Consider the following 13,597-nt stretch of genomic DNA (forward strand, 5'->3'; position numbering starts at 1 on the left):
AAAGAGAAGGCGAATCTGAGGATATAAAGAATCTGAAACAACCCAATAAGAGCCAAGTATTCTCATTTGCCATGAAATGATGACCAGCTCTTCTTGAAGATAAGTGTAGGATAGGAATGGGAAAAGAAAAATAAGATGAAGGGGGATATGGCAGAGACGAATGGAATATACTTTTTAAAAAGGCATGACTAATTCGCTGAAGGTCTGAAGAGGAAGACTTCGGCCCCTTCCACATAGCTGAATAAAATCCCACATTTTCTGCTTTGAACTGGAATACAGTATACGGCAGTGTGGACTCAGACAACCCAGTTCAAAATAGATATTGTGGAATTGTCTGCCTTAATATTCCGGGTTATATAGCTGTGTGGAAGGGCCCTTCATCATTTTGTTGAAGACCTCATTTTTTTCATCAAGTCATGTACTTAAAAAGGGGGGGGGGGACCCCAACTTCTATTATATTATATTGTTACCTAGAAAAATAGCCACACATCTGTGTATATTGGAATTAGTGGATTTTGGTGGTTTTGATCACTAGGGAAAAGGATTTATTTTAGCCATAAATCCTGTGCTGTATTTGTATGTACTTGTTTACATTATCTCATGAAAATAAATGGTCTTAATTAACTTGAGTAAAACTAGGGTACTGTTTTGGCAGGCACTATCGTACTGTAAACATACCTTGTTTAACCTGGACAGATTTTTCCCAAGATGCTTCCTCCTTCATTGTCACGTGCACATCATTATGCATGTATTTGCATCTGCCTACCTGCATGGCCTAGATCCTATTGTTAATCCAAACTAAAGCAGACTCACTAAATCAATGGCAGCTTGATAAATTATCATATATGTATGTTCTATTTATTCAATTGACCTGTGCTTGTTGGATTCAGGTCACCATCACACATGTGCACATCCACATACAGTCTATTGCCTTTCTTTTTTCTAGTACAGTAGAGTCTCACTTATCCAACACTTGCTTATCCAACGTTCTGGATTATCCAAGGCATTTTTGTAGTCAATGTTTTCAATACATCATGATATTTTGTTGCTAAATTGGTAAATACAGTAATTACTACATAGCATTACTGTGTATTGAACTACTTTTTCTGTCAAATTTGCTGTATAACATGATGTTTTGGTGCTTAATTTGTAAAATCATAACCTAATTTGATGTTTAATAGGCTTTTCCTTAATGCCTCCTTATTATCCAACATATTCACTTATCCAACATTCTGCCGGCCCGTTTATGTTGGATAAGTGAGACTCTACTGTATTATCAAGAAAGCCACGTGTACAATGGATAGGAGTAGAAGTAGGTAGGTGGAATAGAAGGAAATATACTTTTCGTCTCATTCAGACAGAACAGCAGTTGGAGCTAGATGGTCCATGAAGAGCACAGTTATGCATCCAAGACAAAAATTCCTTTGCCTGTGGTGGAGCATCTGTATTTCCAAATGCTGTCAGTTTGTGTTATTCTTCTCATCATAAAAATGCAGACATAACAAATGCATTTGCAAATACTGGTGAAAATGTGGCTTGTACCAAGCACTTTAGATCACATTCTGACCTTTCTGTTGGTACGAAAGTATTTTGTCATATCAGATAGAATCTGCAGTTAAATTAATGTTCTCTTAACTCTCACCTGCTGAATTGAGTTATAATGCCTTTTGTGTCCATCTCCCCTTCTTGTCTTTGCAATGCAGCTACCCTCATGTTAATGTCACCAATTTCACCTCTAGCTGGAAGGATGGCTTGGCTTTCAATGCCCTTATTCATAAGCACAGGTAAGGATCAGGAAAATACCTTGCAAAGATCTGAGGTGCAATGTTGAGAGACAGTAGAATGGTTTTGCTGATGTATTTAGGTTTGTCTTGTAACGGTGACTGTGTATGCAGAGGCTTGGCTAAAGAGGTTTACTTTCCTATATATTTTATCACCTTCCCCCACCAGTCTGCAATAGTTCTCAGGCAGTATCTTCATTTACCAAAATAATCTTGATAAAACTGCTCTGCAGCTGTCATCATGCAGTAGAAGAGCATCTCTAGAACCCTTTTACTATCCAGACAGCCAGTCGAGAGCACATTAGGACCACAGAAACAGCTCCCTCACTGAAGCTTTCTGGTGACATCTCTTTTGGTCAATGACTGGCCACCATGTTGTGACATCTTCAGAAGCGACATGGCCAGCAATCCTCTGTGAGGAAGCTGCATCTGGCTGGCAACATCCTGGTGGGGTCTTCTAAATCTGTGAACACTGAATTGAGCCAGATCCAGCCCAGTCCAACTGGCTGCACCTCCAAAACACCATGGTAAGTCTGTAGCTGCCTGGAACTTCCAGAGTAAATCCCATTTCCCCTTGTGCCAGCTTAATAATTGAATTCAGCTATACATCAACTATACTCCCTTCAGTAGTTGCAAAGTAGGTCCTCTTTATTTGACTCATATGAAAATGGCCTATTGTCATTGTTCTGCCTATTTTCAGGGTTCCGAGATGAGTCCTATTGTTTTTGTATCCAAAACAGCACAATCTATACACCATAGTAAAGGTATCATCATGAGCGAGAAAACCTTAAGGTTCACAAAAGGACAAATATTTGTGGAGGGAAAGACATAATGGGAGGTGTGGGAAATCCTTCAAATTAAAACAACTCAGGTGGTCAACAGTGTGCTGACTCATTGTTGTGAGTTCATGGCAGAATGAGTTGTGAGGGGGTGGAATGGAGCATCTTGAAAGAAGAAATGTGTAGTTCAAATCCTTAATTGGTGAGGGAAAAGTAAACCTCTGAAAACAAGCCTCTGCATATGCACTGTACAGTGCAACATTTTGTAAAATCGAACTTCCATTATTTAGCATACTGCTAACATTCTGCTTGTTTTGTTATGTGTACCCCGCTTAATTTTTAGGCCTGACCTAATTGACTTTGAGAAGCTAAAGCACTCAAATGCCAGGCACAACTTGGAACATGCTTTCAGTGTGGCAGAGCGGCAACTTGGCATCACCCAGCTTCTTGACCCAGAAGGTGAGTCCATTTGGCTCAGTGCCTGCCCTTTCAAATAAGAGAATTCAGCTGACAGAGCAGTTGAGTATCGTGCTGGAGAAGTGGCTATAAGAGCTAAGCAAGTGGTTATTCATCTATGGATACAAAATGCACTTTCTCTCTTATTATTTTGGGTTGCTTAACAACTCTGCTTATTTTATTTTATTTAAATCCATTGTTACATTTTATATTGTTAATGACTAGTATTTTGTTTTAGGAATGAATTATTATTTTTAAATGAAAACTTGCCTTTAACATAATCTATATTGATCAGACTTTCTTGTCATTTAAATCAAATGTTTAAAAACGATTGTGTTGGAAAAAGCTATAGTATAGTCTTGTTATTCAAATTATATAGACTAATTATGCAAAGGAGCACAGCATTCTATGTAATCTTTGATTTCTGTTTTGCATTGGTGACTCTCCCCAATAATTTTGATGGATGAAATTGATTTTAACACATATAGTTTGGGAGAGTAGTATAATGAAAGGGAAAACTCATAGAAAGAGGAGTGCAACAATATTCACATAGGTTTTTTTAAATAGTTCTGTGCATGTTTTGTTGTTGATCTTACTCTTCAAAACAGATATGATGTCTGTGTAAGAAAACATGATCTTACACAGATAGGTTTTTTTTTTCATCTGAAGTTGACAGAGAGGTGAAATATGCACCTTTACAACATGTTGGCTTGTGACAAAAGGGAGAAAAGGATTTCAGACATAGCTCAAATATGTAGGGTACTGTTTTCAAATTAATAGTTTTCTCTTAAAATCTGTTTGCTGTTCAGATGTTTTCACAGAAAATCCAGATGAGAAATCCATCATTACTTATGTAGTTGCTTTCTACCACTACTTTTCCAAAATGAAGGTGCTTGCTGTGGAAGGAAAAAGAGTTGGGAAGGTAAGGATATGATTACATAAGCTCTTTGAGAATCAGGCATGTTCTGCAGCCATTTCCCCACAAAGATGGTTTTATTTCCTGCTATTCTTGAAATTACATCTTCTCTTAGTAGGCAACTGCACTGTAAGAGATAATGATAATAATTAAAAATACATCTATAATGTAGTCCTGACATCTCTCAACCAGCTTTTTGTTAGGTTCACTTGTTGTAAATATGTTGTTGTTGGTTAGTGCATTCAGTAGACTTTTTGCGCAGTTCTTTTAATACATGGATTTGCATCTTCCAGGCTCAGGAGTGTACATTATACCTTCTAAATTGCACCAGGAACCATACTGTCACTATGCTGTTGCTGCTGAAATTAAGCCTTCTGTGCCATGCAATGCAGAGATTAACCTTCCTTTCCCTTACAAAAGGAAAGAAAAGATGTTCCTCTGAATGTTTGTCCTACTGCATGTTTTTAGTGGCATTTTCGGTAGCAACAGCAAGTGAGATGGGCCGGGCTGCAAAAATGTCTCATCAAGTTGTATGTGACCCACAGGGCCAGTTGTGATCTAGTATGAAATCATTATTATTGAATTATTGCAACTGAGTAACTATGATGAATGTGAAGAAGTCATATAGAAGATTTTGCTCTCTTTCTTTGGGTACATCTACACTGTAGAATTAGTGCAGTCTGACACCACTTTAACTGCCATGGTTCAATATTATGGAATCATAGGAGTTGTAATCCTCAGGAGAGGCCCTTCTCTTGGTCCCACCATCATCGCAGGCGTGTTTGGTGGAAATGAGAGAGATGGCCTTTTCGGTGGTGGCCCCACGGCTCTGGAACTCCCTCCCTAGTGAGGTACAATCAGCCCCCTCCTTTCTGGCCTTTCATTCGCAAATTAAAACCTTTCTGTGGAACCAGGCCTTCCCAGAAGAATGAAAACAGGCACTGCCAGTCTGATACATTTTTTGATAATACTTGATGAATAACTTCAGTGGTTGGAAGTTATGGATATCTTTAATTGGTGCTTGTTGTAAGTTTTAAAATTGTTTTATTTGATATGTTAATTGGGTTTTTATATCGGAATATGATGTTTTAATTGCTCATGTATTGCTGTCTGATGTATTTGTATGAATTTTGTATGTTGTACGCCGTTTGAATCCCACCCACAGGAGAAAAGCGGGAGAAAAATGAATAATAATAATAATAATAATAATAATAATAATAATTCCTACTCCTGCTACTACATTTTCTGTTAAAGCCGCAATACCCATAAACAATTCTACTTTGTTAGCTGGGATATAACTATATATATATATAAAATATCTAGATATGAATATGGCATTTTCACATCAGGATAATTCTAATTTGGAGAATTATAAACCAGATTGTTTGGGATTCTGCAATTTATCATTCTTTATCAGTCTATAGAGTCTGCATAGTTCAGCACAGAACTAAAATGGATTATAGTACACTCAGAACAGTTACCTCTACATGATTTGCTGGTAGCAACTGGAGAAAAACATTGAGGAATGTATGGGTATAATAATAGATTAGTTTCTCTAGCAACTTTACAGTTGATGGAATCATGGCAGTTTGAAGTCATTCACATTTGTTTTAAAGCCAGAAAGATTCTTCTGGTTAATCTGGTCTGACAGCCTTAAGACTTACAGGCAGTCATCCTTGTGTGCAATTTTAAATTTCTAAAGTAGTGAAATCAAACTTGTTGACATTGTTGAAGATTCCTGTATGCAGGATCTGCAGGTTGATAAAGGACTTGACATATTTCCAGCAGCAGTGGGTGCCAAATGAGCAGTGCTTTGTTTGTTTATTCCCTTTCTCAGGTAATGGACCATGCAATAGAGACAGAGAAGATGATCGATAAGTACAGTGGGTTGGCTTCAGACCTGCTGACGTGGATAGAACAAACCATTACCATTCTCAATAGCCGCAAGTTTGCTAATTCTTTGGCAGGCGTGCAGCAGCAGCTCCAGTCCTTCAGTACATATCGCACAGTGGAAAAACCACCCAAGTAAGCACCTGTCATCTGGAGAGGGGGTGGGGTATTTTTAATATTTTTAAAAAATTGCTGATGTTTTTCATTTTTTCAGGAGCTTAAACTATGCCCATCTGCATTGTGACTCATTTAATTTTTGTCTGAAGTTTTTTGAGAGGGAGAAGATTGGCACGTGATGGTGATACTGTAATGCATAACAGTGCCAAGCCAAGCTGAAGGGGAAAGGGGCAGTTGACATACCCTAAATGACATTTTGTTATACTGCCAAAATAAAATGCCATTGCAGATATTTTTTTTAGATCTGTGTTCTTTTCCTGTTGCTTTTTCAAACTGGAGGATTTTGACAAAAGATGATGTTGAAATCTGAATGGTTAGAGGTCGTTTGGCCTAGTGTTTCAAAAAGAAAAAACGAAAAGTGTCCCTGTTGCTCCATTCTTTAGATCAAGGATTTCTGAACAGAATTATGACATCAAGAGAGCTGTTTTCTTCAGCAGCTAAAATGAGTAGACAATATTTTCAGAAGACAATAATACCTAGTGTCAGGGTTTAAGGTTAACATTTAAGGATTAAGGTTTTTGTTTAAACATTTAGAATTCAAGATTTACATATAAGAGGTAAGGTTCATGAACACAGTAGAACTTTATTCTAGATAAAATTGTACTGACTGTTTCTGTTTAACTTTGTTAATTCATTTAGACTCGCAGCATTTTGTTAGTAGGGAGATTATTGCCACCCATGCATGTCATACGTCTCAAATAAACTGTTGTAAGATGTTTATCATTTGTTAAATCTTCTGCCTGGAAGTGGATTGAACTCAAGCACTGCTGGCAAAATGTGTAAAATACACTTTCATAAATTGTTAATTGTACTATTATTATCACCATTATTATTATTTTATTTTATGACACAGCAAACAAGATAGATATGCTGGATTTCGTATCACAAAATCACAAGTCGAACACTTCCCAAGCGTTTAGGACTGTGTGTGATGTATTTTCGGATGATGCGCGCAGACCCCAGCAGGATGGCCTTTTGCAGTTGGCAGAGTGTAATTTTGTCAAAGCCTATTGTTTCCAAATGCCGGCTGAGGTCTTTTGGCATGGCACCCATTATCATCATCATCATCATCATCATCATCATCATCATCATCATTCTTATTTTCATACTCACCACTCCTTAACATAGCTAAAATACAATAGAATACAATAAAACTACTTAAAACACATAGATATAAAATTTTAAAACATATTAAATGCATTTAAACCAACCGAATATCAATTTAAATTTTATAGTTTAAAAATAACTGGGTAGGCCTACTGGAAGAGATAGATGCTTAGCCCTTTTTACAATTTGGACAGCCCATTTAGCTGTTGAATCCCTTCCGTCAGGCCATTCCACAATCTATGAGCCTCTGGGTGACATTTGCCAGTTGAGTTCTGGCTGGTTAAAGTAATTGTTCCCCAGATGACCTGAATGTTTGGGGCAGATTGTACAGGAGAACGCAGTCCTGGACCTAAACCATATAGGGCTTTAAAGGTTATAACAAGTACTTTGTAAAATGTGAATTATATATTTTCCGTCCTGCACACACACACACACACACACACAACTGCTTTTCACTTAAAGCAGAAAAATATGTATGGAGTCTTATCAAATTGTACTTCAGACAAAAAATTAGAGGAGTACTGTCCAGAGTAGCACTGACTGAGAAGGGACTTCTCAAAAGCCAACCTTTTGCTAGGCAAAAAAGTGCAACAGTTAGTCTTTTGCATTCTTCTGTTGAAATAAAGAATTTTGATAGAAGCAGGTTTTTAGTCCAGCACATAAATTGCTTTTTCCAACAATGGGATATGCTGAAGGCAACCTGATCTCACCTGATCTTGGCCTTTAAACAAAGTCAGACCTGGTTAGTGTTTGGAAGGGGGATGGCCAGGGAATGCTAGGTGATGTAGGCTACAATATGGGAAAATAGTTACAACACCTTAATAAAGCTTTCCAAGAAAACCTTATGATAGGATTGTCATGAATTGGAATAATTTTTAAGCCACATAAGAAGATAGAGAAGAAAAAGAGTGCTACTCTGCCACTTTTCTGCCAAATCCAGTCTGTTCCTTATTCTGCTCTGTGTTTTGATTAGCATATGTAATTTAACCAAAGTAATTCACAAAAGCCAAATGTTTTGGCCTGTGTTTAGAGCATGAGTGTGTAAATGTGGTGGGTCTATGGTCCAGCTTTCTGGCGCAGGGCCTTCTGAGAACTACAGCAGTTGCTCAAAATGCAGCGTTGAAGGTCAAATATCCACTTCTAGTTTTGAAAATTGATATTTTGATGTTAAACAGTGCAGTGGAGAGGGGAGCTTCAGCAAATTAATTCATCTTCATCCTCGGAATTAATTTATCTTCCAGGACAGGTGATTCACCTTTTGGAGGATAGGAAGGGTCAGGGCTCATCATACTTGAGCATTTTTCCACTTTAATCCACTTTAAATGCTGTGACTGCCTCCTGCAGAATTCTGGGGTTTGTAATTTAGGGAGATCCAGGGCTTCTCTGGAGTTTAAAGGCCCCTCCTTAAACTACAAACTCCAGAATTTTGCAGGAGGAAATCACTGCAGAATTCTGGGATTTGAAGTTTAGGGAGGAGCCTTTCAACTGATCATCCAGAGAAGCCCTGGGCCTCCCTAAACTACAAACCCCAGAATTCTGCAGCATTTAAAGTGGATTATAGTGGAAAAATGCTCAAGTATGATGAGGCCTGGGATGATTTGAGGGGAGCTGAGTAGGGCCTCAGGTCTGTACTTTGTCCGCTCCTGGTTTAGAACTTGCTGTATTTCTGTGATTTTATGCTGCATGTTGCTTGTGTTGCATTTCTGTTTTGTGGATGTTTTCTCAAAGCATGCTTTTAATTTTCCCCTTGTTCTAGGTTTCAGGAGAAAGGGAACCTGGAAGTTCTGTTATTCAGTATTCAGTCAAGAATGCGAGCCAACAATCAAAAAGTGTATACACCTAATGAAGGAAAACTAGTATCAGACATCAATAGGGTATGTAACATAGTTTATTATAATTAACACAGGAGACAGCAGTTCAAGGTGTTCAGTCGGGGGGGGGGGGGTTCCTTGTAGAAAATATTTTCATTCTTTCTTTGCTGATGTGAGACCTGTCAGTACAACTGATGTGATATAGCTGTTTTGGGCAGAGTGGCTTATACACTTATTTATTTCGTGTCAAAAGCATTGGTACAGCAGATACTTTTCAAATAATGGAAATAAAATAGAAAAGAAAAGAAATCACAAGCAACTAAATAGTTTTGGACCAAAAGCGGGCAACAGCAATCGCATTGTCTGTAGCTTTAAACAACTCCTCCTCCGTACATGAGGCAGGGCATTGTGGGCAAGCATACATATGCTGAGTTGTTTGTTCAGCTCCACAGTCACACAAGGTGGAGGATTCCTCCAGGTAGTGCCACCTTGCCAAGTTGTCTTTTGATCTCCCCACTCCACTTCTGAGTCTGTTCAGGGACTTCCAAGTTGCCCATTCTTGGTTTGCCCCTGGAGGAAGACCCTCTTGGGGGGCCATCCAGTTAGAATTGCCAGGTTTAGCTGCCCAGAGAGACACCGTTGCTGCTGCTGGAGGAACGTCAAGAGGAGTGGTGGTTCTCATGAAGCCCTTCCTTGACTTGAGTCTGGTGGGAGGAGGGTGATAGCCATGCAGTGGGTGGCTTTCACAATGTTCAACCTTTTTTCTCTCACCGTTAGCAGCAACTTCCCGTCGCACGTCAGGAGGGGCAATGCCAGCTAACTTGTAGAGTTTATCAACAGGTGTAGGTTTAAGGCATCCCGTGATGATTCTGCATGTTTCATTCAGTGCTATGTCCACCTGCTTTGCATGGGCAGACTTGTGCCAAACAGGACAGGCATACTCTGCAGTTGAGAAAGACAAGGCCAGGGCTGATGTTCTTATTACTTGTGGGTCTGTACCCCATGCGCTGCCAGTCAGTTTCCGCAGGATGTTATTGCATGCAGCTACTTTGTGCTTGGTGTTCATGCAGTGTTTCCTATACGTTAGTGTTCGGTCTAAGGTGACACCAAGGTATTTAGGATGGAAACAGTGTTCGAGCTCTTGGCCTTCCCAAGTAACTTTCAGTTTCCTGTTGGCTTCGCGGTTACGTAGGTGGAAAGCACACACTTGTGTCTTGGCAGGGTTAGGCTTCAGGTGGTTCTCTTTGTAGTAGCTGGAGAGATCTTTCAAGGCATTGGTGAGTTGCTTTTCAACTGTTTCAAAATCTTTTGCTTGTGTTGTAAGGCCAAGGTCATCAGCATATATAAAGCTCTTTGTGAGTGGTGGTAGTGGCTGATCGTTTGTGAAGATGTTAAATAAGGTCGGTGCAAGAACGCTGCCTTGGGGTAAACCATTCTTTTGCCTCCTCCATCTGCTTTTCTGGCCCTGAAACTCCACATAGAAGCTGCGGTTTTCTAAGAGGGTCTGGACAGTTTTTGTAAAGTCAAAGTCCCGGGTGATATGGTAGACTTTATGCAGCATTTTTCTATGTTGCACCGTGTTATAGGCCACAAAAACTGTTCCCGTGATGCAGCCTTTCTCGTAGCCTTCCTCGATATGTTCAGTCAGATGAAGAATTTGACCTGTACAGTTTTTCCCTGGTCTGAAACCTGCTTGTTGTGCAATAAGCTTGGGTTCGATAACAGGTCCTAGTCGATTTAATAGCATCCTCTCATAGACTTTATATAGATGACATAAGAGGGAGATTGGTCGATAGTTCCTGGCATTGGAGGCATCTTTACCAGGTTTTAAGATGGCAATTATCTTAGTTTTCCTCCATGCTCTGGGAATCTGTTTGTGTGCCAGGCATTGATTGTAGAATTTCAAAAGCCAGTTTTCAGCTTTGGGGCCCAAGTGTTTGATTTGCTCCATCATCAGGTCATCTAGGCCAGGTGCTTTACCAGCCTTACATCGCTTGATGGCTTCTCTGAGTTCTTATACACTAAGCTTGTATTAAAAGTGCCCACTGCCTCTCTGCTCCTATTTTAGTGCCCAAAATGGCAAGTGTGTCATATTTGTTGCCCCCCCCCCCAATATTGCTGCTGAAGACTAATTGAGTCTAAAATGAAGGGAAGGAGGAGGGTCGCCTGCCTTTCTGTGGCTTGGACAAGAGAGATGTAATGGAGTGAGAGCACTTCTCAATTCTGCCTCTTGTCATGGCCTTTTCAGTGGATTCCTAATAGCAGCAGGTTGCTTTCCTTGTTTTCTCTCCCGTTTTTTTCCAGGCTACATTCTCATGCTTTTGTCTTCATTTATATTTGTATAGCTGTAGACATTTTAAGGTCAAACAATGCAATTTTCATCACCCAGTTGTCACCCCTAAAATGAACAGATTCTCTCTTTCTCTTTACTTCTTTCTAAGTATGTTCACTATCTGTATTTTTAAAAGGAGAGGAGAATGTTTGTTTGTTACATGCCCCTAAGTATTACCCCAAACCTTTTCCCAATTTGTACGTGAGATTGATCTATACACAAGTAAATAAGTAAGTGGATTCATAGTCAGCACAAGCAACTTCATCTGTTCATATAACTTGGTTCAATAAAAATCAAGCATTAAAGATAACAAATATGATACTATTTGATCATTTCTCATTATATAATATAATCTATATATATAAAAGAGTAATGGTGTCCGTCCCTCCCCCAGAACCTAGAAATTTGGCAGCGCAATCCACCGTCCTTGCCCTTAGGTTCCGACAACAAAAAGAAAAATAAAGTCCTAATTAGAGGGAGAGGAATAATTGTCTTTAGCCAATTGCTACCAGTTAGAAGGCTAAGCTCCGCCCACTTGGTCTCCTAGCAACCCACTCAGCCCAGGGGACAGGCAGAGTTAGGTTTCACTTAGGCCTCTTCCACACTGCCTACAAAATACAGATTATCAGATTTGAACTGATTATATGGTAGTGTAGACTCAAGGCCCTTCCACACAGCTATATAACCCATTTATAATCTTATATTATCCACTTTGAACTGGATTATCTTGACTCCACACTGCCATATAATCCACTTCAGTGTGCATTTTATTCAGCTGTGTAGAAGGAGCCTCATATAATCCAGTTCTAGGCAGATAATGTAAGATTATAAATATACAGTAGAGTCTCACTTATCCAACATAAACACCCCGGCAGAACATTGGATAACTGAATATGTTGGATAATAAGAAGGGATTCAGGTAAAGCCTATTAAACATCACATTCCCTCACAACTGTATCTGCTGCCAAACGGCCATCCACGCCTATGCCAGGTATCCTCAGAGATTATGAGATCTGTTTGAAAACAGACAAGTGGGATGTTTATTTCTATCTCACCAATGATATCCAGGATGGGACAACTCTGATCTGTCTGAGGCGACTGTGAATGTTCCACTTGGCCACCTTGATTGCCAAAGAATGCCCTTCCACCTTCAAGGCCTGCCTACTTCCTGCTTTGGAGAGGAATCCTTTGTTGGGAGATGTTAGCTGGCCCTCAGTACATCATGTCTGGAATTCCCTGATTGCTCAGTGCTGTTCTTTAGTTAACTGTCCTGATTTCACAGATGTTTTTTTAAAACTGGGAGCCACATTTTGTTCATTCCAGGCAGGCAGGAACCATCCAGGCTTTGAAGCTACAAGGCTATTCAGTGCCAATTCCAACATTCACACTTGCCTAAAGCAGACAACAGTTCTTTCTTCCACCCTGGTCACTCCACAGATATATAAAACCCACTTGCTTTCGTTACAACACATTTCACAACCTCTGAGGATGCCTGCCATACACGCAGGCGAAACATCAGGAGAGAATACATTTGGAACATGACCAGACAGACCACAGAACCCAATACAAAGAGAAACAAAAATAATAAAATAAATACCAAAAATACATAAAAAAACAAAATAAAATAATACAATTAAAAAACATAAATAAAAATAATATAATCAAATAATAAAATATAACACATACAAATAATAAAATAAAATAATAAAAACACAAATAATAATAAAAGAATAAAAAATAACATAAATACAAATAATACAATAAGAAATAATAAAAAACACTAAAAATAATTTAAAAACACTAAAAAATTAATACAATAAAATACTTTACTAACAGAAAATAACTAAAAATAATACAAGAAAATAACAAAATATAATAAATAAAGAGATAAGTTACAATAAAATTAATTATAAAATACAAATAACGTCAAATAAAAATTCCACAATTTTTAACCAATACCACCACCACTTTGCCACAGCAACGCGTGGCCGGGCACAGCTAGCACACACACACACAGTAGTCTTGCTTATCCAACGTAAACGGGCCAGCAGAATGTTGGATAAGCGAATATGTTGGATAATAAGGAGAGATTAAGGAAAAGTCTATTAAACATCAAATTAGATTATGATTTTACAAATTAAGCACCAAAGCATCATGTTATACAACAAATTTGACAGAAAAGGTGGTTCAATACACGGTAATGCTATGTAGTAATTACTGTATTTACGAATTTAGCACCAAAATATCACAATGTATTAAAAACATTGACTACAAAAACATTGACTACAAAAATGCATTGGATAATCCAGAACGTTGGATAAGTGGGTGTTGGATAAGTGAGACTCTAC

General features: G+C 38.7%; 1 protein-coding gene across 7 annotated transcripts in view; it reads left to right on the forward strand.

Annotated features, from left to right (window-relative positions):
* sptb (spectrin beta, erythrocytic) overlaps positions 1 to 13,597 on the forward strand; it is a 135,697-nt gene that overhangs the window by 67,597 nt on the left and 54,503 nt on the right. For all 7 annotated transcript variants that reach the window (XM_062967214.1, XM_062967213.1, XM_062967211.1 and 4 more), the window contains 5 exons: positions 1,704 to 1,784; positions 2,904 to 3,019; positions 3,826 to 3,938; positions 5,770 to 5,957; positions 8,863 to 8,980. In XM_062967214.1, coding sequence (XP_062823284.1) covers positions 1,704 to 1,784; positions 2,904 to 3,019; positions 3,826 to 3,938; positions 5,770 to 5,957; positions 8,863 to 8,980 — 616 coding nt within the window. The remainder of the gene's footprint in view (positions 1 to 1,703; positions 1,785 to 2,903; positions 3,020 to 3,825; positions 3,939 to 5,769; positions 5,958 to 8,862; positions 8,981 to 13,597) is intronic.

Source organism: Anolis carolinensis, chromosome 1 (genome assembly GCF_035594765.1).
Source record: "Anolis carolinensis isolate JA03-04 chromosome 1, rAnoCar3.1.pri, whole genome shotgun sequence".
Classification (NCBI taxonomy): domain Eukaryota; kingdom Metazoa; phylum Chordata; class Lepidosauria; order Squamata; family Dactyloidae; genus Anolis; species Anolis carolinensis.